The 18,730-nt window shown below is 41.7% G+C and overlaps 1 protein-coding gene across 7 annotated transcripts in view; it reads right to left on the reverse strand.

Moving 5' to 3' along the window:
* The window catches only part of SCN8A (sodium voltage-gated channel alpha subunit 8), a 115,650-nt gene extending 100,850 nt beyond the window's left edge, over positions 1–14,800 (reverse strand). For 2 of the 7 annotated variants that reach the window (XM_058558229.1, XM_058558228.1), the window contains exon 1: positions 14,433–14,800. In XM_058558229.1, coding sequence (XP_058414212.1) covers positions 14,433–14,708 — 276 coding nt within the window. In that variant the 5' untranslated portion in view covers positions 14,709–14,800. The remainder of the gene's footprint in view (positions 1–14,432) is intronic. The other 5 variants (XM_058558233.1, XM_058558231.1, XM_058558232.1 and 2 more) reach the window with 4 other exon arrangements.
* Between the last annotated feature and the right edge of the window lie 3,930 nt (positions 14,801–18,730).

An 18,730-nucleotide genomic window follows, 5' to 3' on the forward strand; every position in this document is an offset into this window, starting at 1 on the left:
AAAACCCTTCTTAACTCATGGGTCATACAAGAACAAATGGCAGAGCTGATCTGGCCCGTGGGTCATAGTTGGCTGATTCCGGTTACACACGGATACCAGTTCCTGACCAGGCCAGACTGGCTGCCTAAGAATTATCTGAGTAGCTTTCTTTTTAACAATGCAGATTCATAAGTCCTACCTCAAAAGTTCTGATTAAATAAGCTACAGATGAATCTGTGCTCACCAGGATTTGGAAATCACTAGATCATCTCTCAGGTCGTTAAAACACATGTTTTAAAACACATAGGTTCTCCTTCACCTGCCTCTACCTCGCTTCGCTGTACGGCCTGGGTGAGCCACTGCATCTCTCTGGATCTCATTTTCCTCATCCATAAAATGAGAGGGAGGCTGCCCGATGGGTGTGCCCAGTTCCTTTCCAGCTCTGACATCTATGATTCTACGATTTGGAAAATATGCAGAAGCATCCAGATTAAGGGCAACAAAGCAGCAAACCATACTTCTGGGCAGAAAGCCTGTTATTCTTTCACATTGCGTCTTGGTAGAACTCTCCTGAATTAGTTATTCTGCTCCCTCCAGTGACACTCTGTCACGTGTAGGCTCAACAGTGCTGGATATCACCCTGATACCTATACCTCTGTGGGCAGGGGCAGCTTGGAGCAGTCCCACGACAGGACTGCGCTGCTCCTCCCTGCCCTAGCTCCCCTACTTTTCTCCCCTTTCTTGGCAGAACAGTGAATATGGGAGAGAGAAGGAATAGGGATGACTGGTGATGGGCTGACTTTTAAAAAATATATAACAGCATTTTTAAGCCGTATGCATGGCTGATTAAATCTCGGTAATCATCGTTAAACTGCTGGTGAGAACCCAGAAAAGGAGACTCGTGCCTTGTTCAACACTGCTCGAACACCCAGGAGGAGTGGGAAGGACAGCAAGCTTTGGATTCTTAGGAGAATACTTCTTAAGCAACGATCACTTGGTGCTCATGAAGTCCAATAATATTTTACCTAATCTGTCTTAAATTAGATCTTTGTAAGTAAATGAGTTAAAAGGGAAATTGAAATTGAATTGTGGTTTACTGCCCAAGGGGAACTATCAGTTTATAACAACAGCCATTGAATGTGTTTGAGCACAAGGCCCATTAAGAGCAGTGGAACAGCTCTTAACGAGCTATGGCATGGAGTATTAACAAATGTGTCATGCCGGCATAAAACAAGCCTTCTGAAAAGCACGGGCTTTTCAGTTTTAATTAGCAACGTGGGGCTTGGAGCACACGATGGAGGAGCTTTGCCACTGCTAACTCTGAGTAAGATGTATTCTCTTTGGGCTCTACGACAAGGGGAAGGGACACTGTGCAAGGCCAGGTACAAGCACATTCATATACATACCAAACAAATCCTAGCACACTGCAAATGCAATACAATGTATCACGGTGATATCACATGATACCACAGATATCACAGTGCTGCAGTGCAGCCGACTCAGTAACATCTCCCCACACTCACCCCGGGATTGGATTAATTTTTTTAACCATACAAAAAGCATAAATTACAATAATAAAGGGTGCATAAATATGAAAGGACATTAGAGAGAAGAGTTCTCAATACAGGGGTGGAGTCTATTACAGAACACAAGGCTTCTTAGAGAAAGGTTTATTATCCAGCCCCTGGTTTGCTGCAGGACACATGGCCCAGCAGAGTGACTCCACTCAACCAAGTTCTCCCTCGCCTGAGAGGTCATCATCTCAATAGAGCAAAGGTCACCTGCAGGCATCTGATAACCTTCTGGCTATAATGAACACCTAGGGGCTCAGAGATTGAGCTAATCTACGAGAAGGCAGCTGGGAACCAACACCCTTTGAGTCTATCTGGCTATAACTGTTATTGACACTGACTTATGACTGTCTCCTAGAGTTTGGACCCTAGATCTTAACTGTTTTGACCACTGGAAATGCCTGACCCTCTCGTTTTTAGCTGACTTCTCTAGCCTTACATTCTTGCCTGCCTAAATCTAAGACATATACCTTATTCTCCCAGATCTATGTACCTCTTCTGAACCAGGCAACTGGCCAGTTTGACTTATAAAATAGTTGTTAGCTCTTTCCTGTTTAACTATAAATTCTTAATTCTGGTACCTTCTACCAGGGGCAGATCCTCTCCGCCTATTGGTTTCAGTATGTGCATGCACAGAGAAGTACTCTTCTACCCAATAGAGCAACGATAACAGCAGTAGCCAGTTGTCCACTAATCAACAGCAATTTGGTATTTGCTTCTGAATAGCCAGCCAATGTAGCAGGCAACAAATAAATGTCCTTTCAAAATTCCCCTGTTTTAATGAAGAAAAATATACTGCTGAATCTAAACAGATTCTACTTCAGACTAGGAAGCTGTTCAGAAATAAATGACTCGGACCGTCAAAGCGACCACAGCATGTTGAAGAGTTGCTATGCCTTTCTTAACGCTCATCTGCTCAGTGGGTCCCTCAAGTAAAATCACAATCATGGTCCCAGTGCATCCCAAGAAAGGTGCCAGTAAAGGTACAACTGGCCTGAATTTCCAGAGGACCCGTGTCCTGGTACCCAGCTGCCCTTAGAAATACTGAACTAGAGCAGGACATGAGGATGCGGGTAAGTTTTTCATTTTGAGCTTGTACTTCTGTTTGAACTATCTGAATATTTAGAGCCCTCATCTTTCAAGTCTCTATTCCACTACACTGAGGACTGAGCAAGAGAGACCTCTAAATCCCGTATGTATGTATGTATGTATGTATGTATTTATTTATTTTTGTAAGGAAGATCAGCCCTGAGCTAACATCCGTTGCCAATCTTCCTCTTTTTGCTGAGGAAGATTGGCCCTGGGCTAACATCCATGCCCACCTTCCTCTACTTCATATGGGATGCTGCCACAGCATGGCTTGATAAGCAGTGCGTAGGTCCGCGCCCGGGACCCGAATCTGCAAACCCCGGGCCACCGAAGCGGAGCGCACAAACTTAACCGCTACGCCACCGGGCTGGCCCCTCATATTTATTTTTGTACTCCTTTGAGTCATTGATAATTGTTCCTATGAGTTTATTTGAAGAAATAAGAACACTTAACATGTATTAAGCATTACCATGTGGCAGGCAGCCTACTAAGATGCCTTACACAATAACTGTCTTCCTCATAGCAACCACTCCGTGAGGTAAGTACTATTTTACAGACGATGAAATTGAGGTGGAAAGGTTAAGGAACTTGCCCAAGACCACAAAGTTATTAAGTGGTGAAACTTAGAACTGAACCAAGACAGTCTAACTCCAAAGCCTATACTCTTAATTGTCATACCACACTGCAATTTAAAAAAAGCTTCAAGACTATGTATCAAACTCAACTCCTCACTTCACAGACAAGAAGCCAAGCTAAGACCACAGAGCCGTTGAGAGGAGGAGAGTTATGAGGGTCCAGGTCTCCTGGCTTCCAGTCCTCAACTGTTCTCTCTAGGTCCTCTGGTCCAATCCTCAGATCAAAGAAGGAATCTCTTTTACTTGATATCTTTAACTCTGGCAAAAAGAAAAGCCCCTGCATATGCCTCAGAGATCACAGCAGCTGTTACGGTCTTTTTCCCAAGTTAAGCTGGATGAAGATAATGCTAGCACCACTCTGTATGTGGCCTCACTGTCTTCCAGGCGCTTCTGCATACACGTTCTCATTTGGTTTGACCTTGCCCTCCCACCCACATCTGGAGCAGCTGACACCCTTCCTGCCCATATCCTGGTCGCAGGAAGCCATACCTGGCAGAACAGCAGCGCTGTGCACCTGCCTCAGCGCTGAGCCAGCATGCTCTGCTCCCCAGGGTAGGGCAGCTCTGACCCTCCCCCATGGCTGCTCTTCCCCAGGAGTTTGCCTTGATCTCCTCCCCCTTCTCTCTCTGACTGTGCAGAGACTGCAGCTGCCCCGGGGTAAAGTAGAATGCAGGTTTATTATATAAAGCATACTAACCCCTCTATTTACTGTATTCATATTCTAGAATCTATTCTCACTCTCCTCTCTTAGAAAGCAGCAGAGCAGAGGGGTTTAGAGGCTTTGAGGCCACAAAGACCCGGGTTCAAGACCCAGCTCCGTTGCTTATTAGCTATTATGATCTTACGCAACTTTATTGGGTTATGAGGATTAAATAAAAATTCACAAAAAGTCCTTACTCCAGTGTGTGGCACAGAATGAGCACTCAGTAAATGTGATTACGATGATGCCATTGCTGTCACACAGACTCCTTCTGCTCTCTGGCTGCAAACATGGGTGGCCATTAGGAGACTCTAACAGCTAACACTCACATTAGCTAGTATTCACACACTTGGCACAAGTCAGTAGGACACTTGCGCATAAGCTAGACCAAGAGTCCAGAGTCACTAGGAGGCACCTGTACGGCTGCACTGGCTGAAAATGGGGCCCAGACGTTATTTCAGACCTGAGAACTCTGGGAGTGCGAGAAAATAAAACTGCTTACTATGCACACATTGGGATGCAACCTCCCTCTCTGGCCTTATCTCCTGTCTTTTTTTTTTTTTTTTCTTGAGGAAGATTCTCCCTGAGCTAACATCTGTGCCAGGCTTTCTCTATTTTGTATGTGGGTTGCCGCCACAGCTTGGCCACCGACAAGTGGTGTAGGTCTGTGCCCAGGATCTGAACCCAGGCCGCTGAAGCAGAGTGTGCCAAACTTAACCACTAGGCTACCAGGCTGGCCCCAACTTTATCTCCTGTCTTACCAAACCTCACCCATTGCTCCAGGCACAACTAAACTGTGTTAAACAATTCAACATTTGTCATGTCTCTCTGCCTTTGCATGCACTGTTCTTTATACCTGAACTACTTCCTTCTCTTCTCCAATAAGTGAATTTTTTTTTTTACCATACTTCAATACTTTCAGGTCCAGCTCAAATACCACCTCCTCTCTGAAGACGGCCCCATTCAACTCTCTCAAACAGAATTATCCTTCCTTCCTGTGTGCCCACAATACCTTGTACTTACTTCTTTTAGAGCAGTCAACACAGTATTGTCATTTTTGCTTACATATCAGTATCTCTCACTGGACCTGAGATACTTAAAGGCAGGGGGATATCTTCCAACTACCGTGACTTTCTCAGCTTAGCAAGCAGAGCACATAATATGACGCCCATCTGGCACAAGGCAGACAGCTCAGACATGTTTGTTGAACGTATGAATAGATCCCTTACACTTGAGGAAATGATACAGCTCAAGTCAACTAACCTAAAACTATATCCAACTCTCTGCTAGGTGTGTAAGTGAAACTATATCATCACATTTTCCACCCATAAAAAAATCATTAATTTTAGTTTGAAAAGTCTTCTAATCTTTTCTATGTCTTAGATACCATGCTGAAGATATGGTATGAAACAAATGAACTAAAAAAAAAAAACCATGCTAACTTCATGTTGAGGCAGTGCAAAACGATAGAAAATTACCTAAAAACGATAGTAGAAAACAAAAACAAAACATCATTCTATAAAGACAGCATGGTATGGCAGAAAGACCCTGAGTGTTAAATTCACACATCCCTGGAACTGAAATTCGGCTCTACCACACACTTGTTGAGGGAATCTGAGCAAGTAAATTAACATTTCTGAGCCACTATTTTTTGTTACTTGGAAAAACGTGCAACATTCTACTGAGAGCTCCCTAATGTTGGTGATCCTCAAAGACTGCAGAAAATTGGGCAGTCAGTAATGATATCTAGAATTTGGGAGGTGTCATCAACTAAAATAGCAGACAAAAGAAGATAAGTAGGTTTGAGGAGAGAGAATGAGTTCAGTTTTGAACACACTGAGTTACCTGTGGGAAATCCAAGTTGAGATGCCTGGCAAGGTGTTAAATATTTAAGGAGCGTTCTAGGCTGGAGATACAGATTCAAGAGTACTGAGAAAATGGATAAGATCACCCAGGGAGAGTGCCAAATGAGAGGAATGTGGGCCAAGGACTGAACCCAGGGGAATAGCAACATTTAAGGGAAAGGTGGAGGAAACAAAAGAGAAAGAGAAGGAATAGTCCGAGAAAGGAGAATTAGGCCAAGGAAGTAAAGAGCTGCAAGAATCAGAGAGTAATCAACGGTGCCAAATACACAGAGACGTTCAGTGAGAGAAGAACTGAAAAAAATGTCTGGAATAAGAGTGCCTCTTCACAGCTTGTATCAAAAATTCTACTGCTAGGATCAGAGTTGGCAGAAATTGTCATATAAAGGGCAATCCTAATCTTGAACTGCGTCAAACAGGGCTATATGTCAAGAATTTACAACTCATGTGAATTTGGAAACAATTAGTAAGAGAAGCATCCCTCTCTATAATGATGTTACAGTCTTAATCTCCTTGACTAAGAAAGGATTTTAAATATAGTTAATTATTGTCAGAAGATAATCAATATCATTGTAATCTTGAGACATCATCCAACATTTAAATGGTCATTATTAAATAACCCATCCAACAGATCAATTTTTATTAGAATAAAAAGATTTCATAACCACATCCTGGAGAAACCATCAGAGACTAATTCCTAAAATTACCAATCAGTGGAATTTTATGGCTGAGGTGATTAGCTAATAACACACATCCTAGAATTCAGGTAAAAGTTCTCTCTTATACACCATGTGGCTCAGAACTTTGGAACTGCAACTTAGCACTTAGCTCACATTGCTGCTGAAATGTACTCGACTTCTGCCTGTGTAAAAACCCCAGACTGGCAAATTCTCCCAACAGAGTGACAATCCTGGCTTTTAAACAACTCAGAATATCTGCATTATGGGTCTTTTTAAAGATTATAATTTAGTACTTGCTAAAGGCCTATTTAAGACACTGAATATTTAAGAGAGCATGTAGTGTTTGATTCTTCTGAATTCTCCAAGTTAGTCTCTGTACCAAGTTAGAGCACCACAGCCTCTCAAGTACCTGGACCATATTATATCATCTTCATTAATGCCCTTACCATTACCTGTAACGATTTTATTTCTTGTTTATTATCTGTTTCCCCAACAAAAACTAAGTTCCAAGAGTGGTGTATATATGGAACTTGTCTGTTTTGTTCCCACGGACATAGAACAGAGCCTGAGCATATATAGAAAACGCTCACTGACAATTTATCAAATTATCAAATGAATGACTGAATGCTCAACTCTTTCCTTAGCCCTCCACCATCAGTCACAAAATCCTATCAATTTATCTCTATAACTCTTGACTCCATCCCTTCCACTTACTTTCCACTTCCGCACTATAGTTCAGACCCTCATTACTCCACAGCTGGTCTCTCTGTCCCGCTTCTCTTTCCCTCTGGTCCATCCTACATATCACCGCCACATTCACTTCCCTAAAGCACAGCTTTGACCACATACCCTTACTTTCAATCAAAACCTTCAGTAGTTCTCTATTGCTTATCAAGTAAAGACCAAACTTCTCAGTCTAACACTGTAAGTCCTCCATGATCTGGCTCAGTTCTCCCTTCCCAGCCTTATCTCCCACTGCTCCTAAGTCATTTCCCCACATCCCAACCAAATCAGACTTCTCAGCTTTTTCTTACACTGTCCTATGCCCTTGTCTCTGAGCCTTTGTTCATATTGTTCTTTCCACCTAGAATGTTTCAGTCTATCTCTCTTTTCTAAAATCCAAAGCCTAATTCAAATATCGCTCTTACTATGAAGTAAGGCAGGCCAGGTCTGGGGTCCCCTTGTCAAAAGTGATATCACACTATACACACCATGTTATAAGCTACTTAAGGGTAAACAATGGACTTTATTAATCTTTGCTTCCCCCAAGAGAACCCAATACTCCCAATGCCTCACGTATAGGAAGTACCCAAGAAGTGTTTGTTGAATAAATGTATCATATTTTATACGAGGCAACCCAAACTGGTATATATTCCATGTCAGCCTTGCTCAATTCCTTTATAGTCGGCTAATACAGGGAGGGTAACAGAATTCACACAGTCAAAAAAGAAGCAAAACAGTTAATAAAGGTAGACATGACAGGATGACTTAGAATATTCAGGAAATAATATCCTTTGCATAATACACTTTGATACCAACAAATCAAGAAGAGATTCAAGCAGTAGGCAAAGGCTATTACCTAATGACCTTTGATAAAGTCTCTTCTAATACTAAAGCTCTACAAGAGGAGAGAGAAGACTGGTGGCACTTAACAACAGTTATCCAGTCCTCTGAAAATCTCTAAAACATCAGGAAACCTATTTCCTGATCTACTTCCTCAGCCCCTAAAGGAAAGTAATTCTTTGTGAAAGGAAAAGATATATTGGTAATCAGTCTTTTTCCCCCTAGAGTTCAATTCATCTTGGTAGATGGGAAAACTTTTTTAGAAACTTAGAAAAAAAATTATGTCACTTTTCACATTCAAAGCCCTTAGAAAAGTACATAGTGTTTTCATATGCATTATCTCATAAGATTAACTCACTCATTCAACAAATATGGATTGAGCACTTACTATAGGGCAGGCACTGCTCCAGCTGAGGGGCATACAAAAGGATGAACAATAAACAAATAAATATATTATATGCCAGGTGCTGCTAAGTGCTATGGAGAAAAGGGAAGCAGGGTTGGAGCAATAGGCTGTTTCGTTTTATATAGGGTAGTCAAGAAATGATCTTCACAACACCCTGTAGGACAGATGGGATATTAGCTATTGGCATAATCTTAATTTTCTAGATTAAGGAAACCGAGACCCTGAATGGTTAAGTGACATGCCCAAGATCACCTAGAATTACTTGGGGATGGGACCAGAAACAAATTTCCCAACTCTTCGTCTATTGTGAAGGTTATAAAAGAGGAATCTGACGTGGGAATGTTTAATTAAATTCCTTTCCCTCTAGATAATGATACTTGGAGAAAGGAAAAGAACCCTATACATGCACATCATTAACCCATCACCCTGAGAATGGCCTACCTCTCATTGGCTCACAAGCACTTGCCTCAATTTGATTTGGTGAATAAGATAATGGAAACATCATTCTGTTTTCTCATATTGTTGCAATTTTTTTAACAACAAAATAAAATGAAGTTTTAAAATAGTATGTAGTTTTTATTTAAAACAGAAAGCAGCATCCAGGCTTATTGTGCAAAAGCAGGCAATGCAACATCTCATTAGCAATACTTCAGATCACACCTAATGGACATAAACTTGCCTTTAACAGCCTGTCTCTGCTCTGCACACCTGTTGAAATTGTGTGAAAATGGACTCAGTGAGGATTTTCTTCCAGGAGCTCATGGTACCCGTGTGTGAGTGTGTGTGTGTGTATCACTTAGAGCTCTTCATTTGAGGAAGCTGATGGCACCAACATTAGTGAGGTAAGGAGAAAACTGTCAACATTGCTGGGAACAGGGTGCCCTGCCACACCCAACCTGAGTTAAACCTAAACCCCAGTTCTTATCAAACGTAGGGCTGAAGATCTTAATGTATTCCAGAAATGCAGGAGGAGGAGGAATGAGTTCTGGTGTAGGAGAATCAAGTTAGGCTATAAAGAAGAGGAGGCCTCAAGGCTGGGCCTGGATGAATAGGTAGAGTGTCAAAACGGGAAGCTCAAGGACAGAGTACATTCCAAGAGGCAGGGATGGAGATCAGAAGGCAGGGGACACTAAGGAAACAGAGAGTGGTCTGCCAAAGCTAAAACATGAGATGTGATAGGCATAAGTGTGAAACACAGTTAGAAAGATACAGATATAGGTCCAACTCTGATCTTGCATACATTGTGGATAAGGACATTGAAGCCCAGAGAATTTAAGTGATTTGGCCAAGGGCAAGCAAGAGGCAAAGGCAGAACTAAACTGAAGGTTTTTATATTCCCAGTTAGCTGCTCTTTTCACTACACCATTCTGCTGGTAGGCTGGGGGATTGGGGCGGGTAGGATACGATCTTCCTTTAAAAAGTAACAATATGTGGAGAGGTTAAATCAATTGCGTCCAGATTACACATCGAGCTGAACAGTTTTAGCAGTCCTGAAACTGAGCCCAGGTCTCTGGAATAGCTTGTCAAGGACTGCTAGAGACTCAGGGCTCCTCTACTTGAAGAGATAAAATATTGGAGCTAACACAAATGTCATCCTCTCCCCAAGAAGCACTGCATTTCTTAGGACACAACTCTTAGGAAGGGTTATTAAACCACAGGGATTATCAGGGAGGTGAATGGAAAAGCAGGGTTTCTTCTGTCTCGGGATTCACCTGCCTAGCTTCAAAAGAACTGAGCCAATTGAGGCAGAGGATCATTCAATGAAAAATTAGAGAAGTGGGGAACCAGAAATATGTTGTAATGAACTCAGAGTCAGGAGGCACGAGTTCTAGTCCTGAGTCTACCACAAACCATGGTGTTGGCTTTGACAAAGCACTTCACCTCGTTAAATTTATAAAATGAGGAGGCTGATCTAGATGATGTCTAAGGCTACCATATCCTAATTTTCTATGATTCTCAGTGAACTCCAATTTGCAGGAAAAGGTAGACATGAAAAGGTGAAGGTAGATGAACTTTGGGAAACCCCATATAACATTTTAATGAAACAGGAATGTGCCCTATTTAAAGGCACATCAGTCAATTCTGTAATTTGGATTTTTGTTTATAGGACTTTCTTATAAGAGGGTATACCCATTAAATAAAAAGGACACACATATCAATGATCAGTTTTAAGAAATGGGAAGGGGAGGAGGAGCCAACTCTGAAGGCCTTCTTTCAACTTAATCCATAGACTTTCTTGCTGCCCTACTTAAGACAGTTATTAGGAATGTACGTGGCCATTTAAAATTCAACAAGTTATTATCAAGCATTGGAAAGTATTTTTTGTAGTGAAAATAGAAAGACACTTTGAGCAACAGAGAAAGTCCTTGATTTGATTCACTAAAAAAAGTGTGGGGGAGGGAGAAATGAATTGAGAATTTACACTGATAAAACTTAAGACTCTATAATATGAAAGAAGGGAAAACAAATAAAATTAATACTTCAATAGGCTTAAGAAAATAGTAGAAAGAAAACCAAGAACAAAGGCATTCAGGAAGGTTCAAGTTCCTTAAAATACCTATTTGTTTTTGTACGTTTATAAAGAAACTCTGGAAAATACTACTACCACTGGTGTCTGTGCAGGGAGACAGAAAGTGGACAGATGAGGGAGAGGTGTAAAGGGGAGGCATTTTACTGAATACCTTTTACTGAATTTTCAACCATGTAAATATATTACCTATTTTAAAAATTAAATAAATAATAAATTTGAACGTTCCTTAAATTCAATTATTTGCAGGAAACAGCTGAAAAACAAGAAAGCCAAAGAAAGGAGACATGAAAACAAAGTACCAAGAGGTGACGAAAATGCTGTAGCACTGGCAGGTCTGAGCAATCCAAAGAGAGGATGCTCTGGGCTGTTTTCACGGACCAGGTGGGAAACTCAGCTGAAATGCAACATGGACAACGCTGTTGAGGACCTCAGCAGCTTATGAGAGCGCAAACACGCACCAGCCGGTACAGGAGCAGCTTGAAAATGTGAGACATAAGTTTTATGGCCCTGTGTCCCTGGAGAGTGTAAAATCCACAATGGGATACAACCTCTATATTAATAGAGGATTAGTTTTCTTTCACCTTCTAAAACACAGAGGGAAGGAAATGAGAAACAAGTTTCTATGAGAGTCACAAAAATGATTAATCAGAAAATGAGGCCTATGAGGACAAGATAAAGATATCCCCTTGTATCATTTAGCAAAGGAAAGAAATTCTATTTTGCAAGAATTATTTAAGGCGGCCCTTGAAAAACAAATGGAAGGGAATGTCCTCTTAAAGTCATTTCTACTCTCAGGATTCTTTGATTTGTGGGTTAATTCCCAGTGTGCTTCCTTGTAGGGGAGACCTTGCTAATTCAGCCTAGCAAAAGGCCTAGTTAGTAAGAAGTATTAGTAATGCCAGTGAAGATTTGAAAGTAAACTTCAGCAAGCATATTATTTTTAATCAACTGAAAAATCTCTTCCTGAAAAGTACAATTAATACTTCTGAAGTGCTACTAATGTTCTTTCTTGCCATGGGTGTTAGTTTGCTTTATAATAAGTATTGTTAGGTATTTCTGTTTTATGAACTTTTCTGCATGGTGGTATGTTTCAAAATTCTTCAAAAAGGATTAAAAAAATACATTAAAGTTATTCTGTCCACGAACTATTTACCCTTGTGGTGAGGCCAAATGCTGTAGTCAGACTTTCTATCACAAAAAGCCAGTCCCCTAATGGAACTCCATCAACATCTGGCCTATACCAGGAATGATACCAATCAGGGCCAGAGATCCACTCTCTTTGGGTCCTCACTCCCAAGCCAGGGCCTCTGAAATCTGAGGCATTAGGAAGGAAAGAGGCTGTCTACAGGGCAGGAACCAGGGAAAACGGCATGCAAAGGAAAATTGGGCTCTGACAACCAATAGCTCTGTATATTTTTCCTATGTTAAGTCAGGTTTAAGAAAAGAAAATTTAATTTGTATTTGAGTTGGAAAAATATATAGTTCAAACAAAAGCAAAGAGGTTTTAGCCACCCGAAAGGCCAGAGTCCAAAGGGCTTTACCTATCTGCTTATTGCTATAAGAGTATCTTCTGAAAAAGTTATAACAATTGGCCAAAATCTGAACAACCTAAACCCTGAGATTTGTCAATTCTTTTTACCTCTACTAAGATGACAGATGCAAGGGTAGGAAAGAGGAGAGAAATGTATTTCAAAATTTTACAGTGAATGAAGTATTTTTCTAAAAACAGCCGAAGATTCCATGTTCCCTTATTCACTCACCCATAAAATTAATCCTTGCCTCCTCCCTCACTCACCTACCCCGACTTGGCAAAGGCCCAGGTAAAGAAGTTAGACTTTAAGAAAGGGAAAAGTAAATTGGGAAAGCAGTGACATCCTATGAAAACTGCTTAGCCCCAGAACTTGGTATTTGAAAACACCCTTAGAAATTCTAACTTCTTAGTTTCTAGATGAGAAAATTTAGGCCCAGAGAGGTGAAGTGACCTGCTAACGGACATGAACTAGTTTTGAGAAGGTTTTTCTTCATTGATTACTTTCTTCTCCCATAAATTAGTTGTGGTAGCTTGAACAATACATATACTAAAACAGAAAAATATATATAATAAACATGGTGAATTACGGTAGAGTCAGGATTTCTTACTTCCAGTCTACTGTTCTTTGTATCATATCATATTTTGTTACTTAAACTTTCTAAATTTCCCAGTGGAAGATACAGGCTCCTGGTTCCACTGTATCCTGTTACATAGCTGTTCTGAGATGCAACAGAAGTATATGGTGGAGAGGATCATTTCGTGTAGACAACGTCTTAACCACTTTTGCCATCCTAAACTAAAAATGCCTCCACAACTACAGCTCAGTCAAGAGATACTGTCCTCATCTTACTTCTGTCCCATTATTGAGGCAAAGAACTGAAGTTTCTTCCAAATTGAAAGATTGAAAGGCAATTTAGTTAAGGGCAGTTTATAAGGCAGTTTTGTTAATAAAGGCAGTTTAGTTAAGCTTTGTATTTGTAAATATATAATTACACAAAGCCTTTCCCTCCTAAAGAATTACCTATCGATGTAATTCTTTAAATGACATCTGTCAAATGAGGATCCCCTAAAATGGTGTCTGACGCCAGTCCTCAGTATTCAGTGGCTAATCACTTGGCTGGTGAATCAAGCAGGGGGCTTTGCTTCTTCACTTGTTGCCTTGTTTCAAAAGATATTCGTGAGAAAGAAACCCAAGGTCTGGTCAAGTGTTTGTTAGAGCAGTTTGAAACTCTTAGCCAAACCAAGATTGGTATTTCTTTCACCCATGCTCCTTACTAGCAGGAATAACAGAATTGACTCCAACGCAAGAATCAGTGCTGGCTCAACCCAGACCACTATGCAACAAGGCCAAAGACCTGGCCTCCTCACTGGCCCAGATGGGTTTACTCTATTCTATTCCTGTCCCCAACAGCTATTATCGAAGGTCACAAAGGAGCCAGAAAACAGTAGAAATCTATCATTTCCATTATATTAATGACAGGCTCTGCTGATGTTGCAATAGTTACATCATCTTTACATTTAAAGATAGAATTTTGAACGTGTGTGTGAGAGACAGGGCTATACCATCTTTTCTTATGCCATCTTTCTTGGACTCTATTAAATAGTCCCATTTCACATATTTCTTCTTTTAAATCTGTTTAATCTTTTTCTGATCTGGCCTGGAGCCAAAAACGAAGTCTTATTAACAGAGTTGAGAAGTGCCGAGACCCACAAATGACCCTGAGCAGCAATTAAACTGAAAAATAATCCCCATGAACCAGAAGTGAAACAAAAGGTTAACTACTTATCCAAACTTTGGCAAAGAGACACAGTTCCTTCTCCCCCATCTCCCTAAGTCTGTCGGGAAAGGAGTATCTGGAGCTGTTCCTCCTCCTCCTCCAACTCACTTTCTGCGTCAAATAGTATGGGTCAAAGTCCTCCAGGGGAACCGCGACCAGGCCTTGTGGGATGTCCCCATAGATGAAAGGCAAACTCTTCCCTGCTTCCAGGTCACTGTTCGGCTTGGGCTTGCTGTCCTCATCGTCCTCCCGGTGACTGCTGTCGGCCTTTGGTGGTTTCTTGAGCTTGCTCTCGGCAATGCGCCTCTCGATGTTTGCCAGTGACTCAGGGGTGAAAGGCTTGAAACTATCAGGGCCTGGTGGTGCGAGCAGCCGCGCTGCCATCTTCTCATCCTGCAGCAGCTTCGTTAGTTATGCTGTGTCCAGGACAGGTCAGCTCTGGAAGAAACGGCAACACATACAGCATTCATCAATCACCACTCTGAAAAGAGGCCAGAACAAACCATCTCACTCTCAACCTTCATTCACAACCTTTGCAACGCATAGCTTCTTCCCTGACACGGTTATTTTTCTCTTCGGAAGATGTGAGGCATGAATGGACTAGGTGATGTTCATAACCACCCCTCAGGGGAACGATCAGCCAGGGAGATCGAAAGATGGGAGTCTCCCGAAACGCTAGTTTTTATTACTTACTTAGATGCAACTCACTGCTAGGAACCACATACAACTACCACAATATATTCCATATCCTCAAGCAACTCCTATCCTAAACTAGTAAGGCATAGTTAACATTACCTGGGGGCACATGTTAGCTTCGGAATCCTTATGTGCTCAAGGCACCTTCCTTTCCTGGAACTCTACTCCCTAAAGAAATACTCTTCCTTCCAAGGACAACACAAGGGTAAACTGTCACTCTTTTCAAATTTCAGTTTCTGAAAACACTAAACCCTTCAAAACTTTGGAGGCACAAAATATAGATAAATTAGCTTCCATCTGCTTTGGCTCTTCTGTTTCAAGTTATTTTTCAGGTCACGAAGTTGTGTAAAATCCATCCAGTATAAAAGTCTAGAAGTACCTTCTTTGACGACAAAGCTCCTGCCAGGAATAAACGCAAAGCATTTTTCTCTGTGGAGCGGGCAAATACCTCCCACTCAGCAACGGAGACAAGCAAATGAGAGAGGAATCTTAGAGAACTTCCTCTGATGCAACACACTGCAGCACTGCAGAGTGAGTGACAGCAGAAGGCCTGCGTGCAACCCCTGAGAGGGGCTCACCCAGGAAGGACGGGAAGGGAATGACAAACCAAAATTCCCTTCGAAAAAGGAAAACTGAAGTAGTGCCACATCAGAGTCCGTGATTTCTAAGCACGGTATGTGAAAAGCCCATTTCCACTGATGTTTATACAGTCTTAGTTTATTCAAATACATGCCTTGAAACAGGGGAATCCCTAATGTCAAAAGCAACAGTGTGGGTCACTGTCACGAAAGGACCCAAGCAAAAGAGTTTGACCAGGAAGCTTCAGGGCTTCACTGGCAGTTCATCTGGCGCTCGTGGTGCCGCTTTTTCCTTTAGTTTTGTGAGCTCCACAAAGACAATCTGGGAAATATTTTTAAAAGGCTAAAGATTCTTCTTTCTCTCCTACTTAGCCCTCAGGGTCCACTTCAAGGCAAGTATCCATAAAACTCGAGGCTCCTCAAGAGAACAGTAGTAGAGTTAACTCAAAATAATTTGCGAGTGAAATACCCAAAGGCTCCTTTCTCAAATGCACCCGCAGAGATCCCAGATTTCTTTGGTGATGGTGATTGCTAATGTGGCAAAGGCAGTGTGTAGTGTCTGTATGTGGGCTGGTCAGCAAACTCGCTTACAGCACGACACTAATGAGGCCACAACCACAAGTCTGCCCCCACACAGACCAGCTGGCTTCGTGCTGTGCAGAAGAACACTGTTCCACAGACAGTGGGGTCAAAGAAATCATCTTCATGTATGAAGCATGGACCAACATTATAGCTGCAAGAGATTTTAAAGATCCCATCCACTTGATTTTACAGATTAGAAACTTGGAGTCCTAAGAGATTGGACAACTTGCCCAAAGTCACAGGGCCAGGATAAAAACCACAACCACAGAGCTCTGACTCCCCAACTCATACTTCTTTAATTATGACAAATATCAGTTACCCAGCCTCCTCTCCTACTCCTACTCCCACTACTCCCAACAGCAAGAGTCTGGTTCATCACGTAAATCACACACAAACGCCAATGGTTTTACTGATCTGAGACTTCATTCACAATGTTTTCCCCAACCTAGAATTCCTTTTCCCCTATCTATCCCCAAATTGCCTCCAATAAATCCCACTCCTCCACAGAGCCTTCCCACCTGCTCCAGCCTTTACTAATTTTTTCCCCTTGTGAACTCCTATAGCTTTATCATGATCTTAGCTAACATTTATCAAATACTTACTATGTTTCAGGAATTGTTCCAAGCACCTTGCTTGTATTAACTCATTTAATCTTCAGAACAACATACGAGGTCGATATTATTATTACCCCCATTTAACAGATGAGAAAACAGAGGCACAGAAACCTCATGTAGCTTGCCCAAAGTTACAAAGCTAGAAAATGACAAAGTCAGGATTCAAAACATGCTATTCACACTTGTTTTGGCACTTTATCATTGCTGTTTTGTACCATATAAATTCCCAGAGGGCATGAGTGGTTTCTTAAACTTCTTCTGTATCCCTTTCACAGAGAATAGGATTATGTCTGGAACCCATAACTAGTCCAAATGCCTGGGACTCCTTGGCTCCCACATCCATACTCATTCTTAGCCCTGTGTCACCCTCAGTTCCTAATTAGACGACAAAGAATACTGCAAGAGGACGTCACGGAAGATGTTGACAAATTCCCGTGAGCTGATTGCACACACCTGGGTTCTTCACAGGTAAAGCCCTCCAAAGCTGTCCTCTGCCTTTGCTTCCAGATCCTGTTTCCTCCTGCCTTCACCAAGACCATGTTCCCTCTATTATCCCTCTCTCCATCACCTCCTCAATCTTTACTTTTCCTCTCCTATTTCTTATCTTCTCCCTTTACATCTTTATCCCCCATTCTCTCTCCATTTGGCTTAAGTGATCCTGGTTCTCTTCTGTTATTCGGGTTCTATCCACAACTGCAGTCTCTTCTTCCCCTACCACCTCGTTCTTCTCTGAGGGCTGGCCTGCAATCTCTCTGCCACACTCCTTCTTTTAGGGATCTCATCTACTAGAAGAATCTATACGTGGGTGATTTCCAGATTTCTATCACCAGCCCTGATGGCTCTACTGAGCCATTTAAACCACTCATGTTTTCACTTCCAAAACAGATTCCTCCTCCTGGCTTCCTTAATTCTGTTACTGGACCATCGTTTTTCCGGCCATCTAGCACAGAATCTCAGTCATCTTGCCCCGTCATCCTTTGCTGCCCTTGCCCAACCCGTCACCAGCCTTATTAATTCTTCTTCCTTCAGAGTTTCCATTTTCAACAGCATCACGCTGCTTCAGGTCCAACTGCAATAGCCTCCCACTTGCGGACCAGTCCTCAGTCCACCAGGCGCATCTCCAAAGATCCATTTCCCTAAAAATCTGCTTCCATTATGTCACTTCCCTCCCTCAAACCTACCAGAGGTATAGGACAGAATCCAGACTTCTGCCATTCAAGGCCTTTTACAACTTTACACTTCTCAAACATTCTCTTCTATTGCTTCCCTGCAAGAACATCCACTCTGGTGATGGTTTTTTGGTTCGGTTTTCTAGTTTTTCTTTAAGGCAGAACACAATGAAATAAAGTATACATGCACAGAATGGTTATTTTGCACATATGCATACACCTGTGTAACCACAACCCGGATCAAGATATATTAATTTCCAGCACTCCAGACAGCTCTCTTGAGCTCCCTTGTCAATAACCACCCCCCTATCCTTCCCAGCAAAGGCTATATGACATCTATCACCATAGATTAGTTTGGCCTGTCCCTGAACTTCATATAAGTACAATGTAATTATACTCCTCAGGGTCCGGCTTCTTTCACTCAACATTATTTCTGTAAAGTTCATCTTTGTTGTGTGTGCAGCAGTAGTTCATTCCTTTTATTACCGTATAGTAGTCTATGTGTGAATATAGCACAATTTATTTATTCATTCTACTTTGATAGACATTTAGGTTTTTTATTATTTTAGGCTACTAAAAATAATAGCTGCTAGGAACCTTTTGGCAGATTTTTTTTTTTTTTTTGGTGAGGAAGATTGGCCCTGAGTTAATATCCATACCAATCTTCCTCCATTTTGTATATGGGACACTGCCAGAGCATGGCTTAATGAGCAGTGTCCACACCTGGAATCTGAACCCGTGAACCCCAGGCCGCCGAAGTGGAGCAC

Source organism: Diceros bicornis, chromosome 17 (genome assembly GCF_020826845.1).
Source record: "Diceros bicornis minor isolate mBicDic1 chromosome 17, mDicBic1.mat.cur, whole genome shotgun sequence".
NCBI classification, from domain to species: domain Eukaryota; kingdom Metazoa; phylum Chordata; class Mammalia; order Perissodactyla; family Rhinocerotidae; genus Diceros; species Diceros bicornis.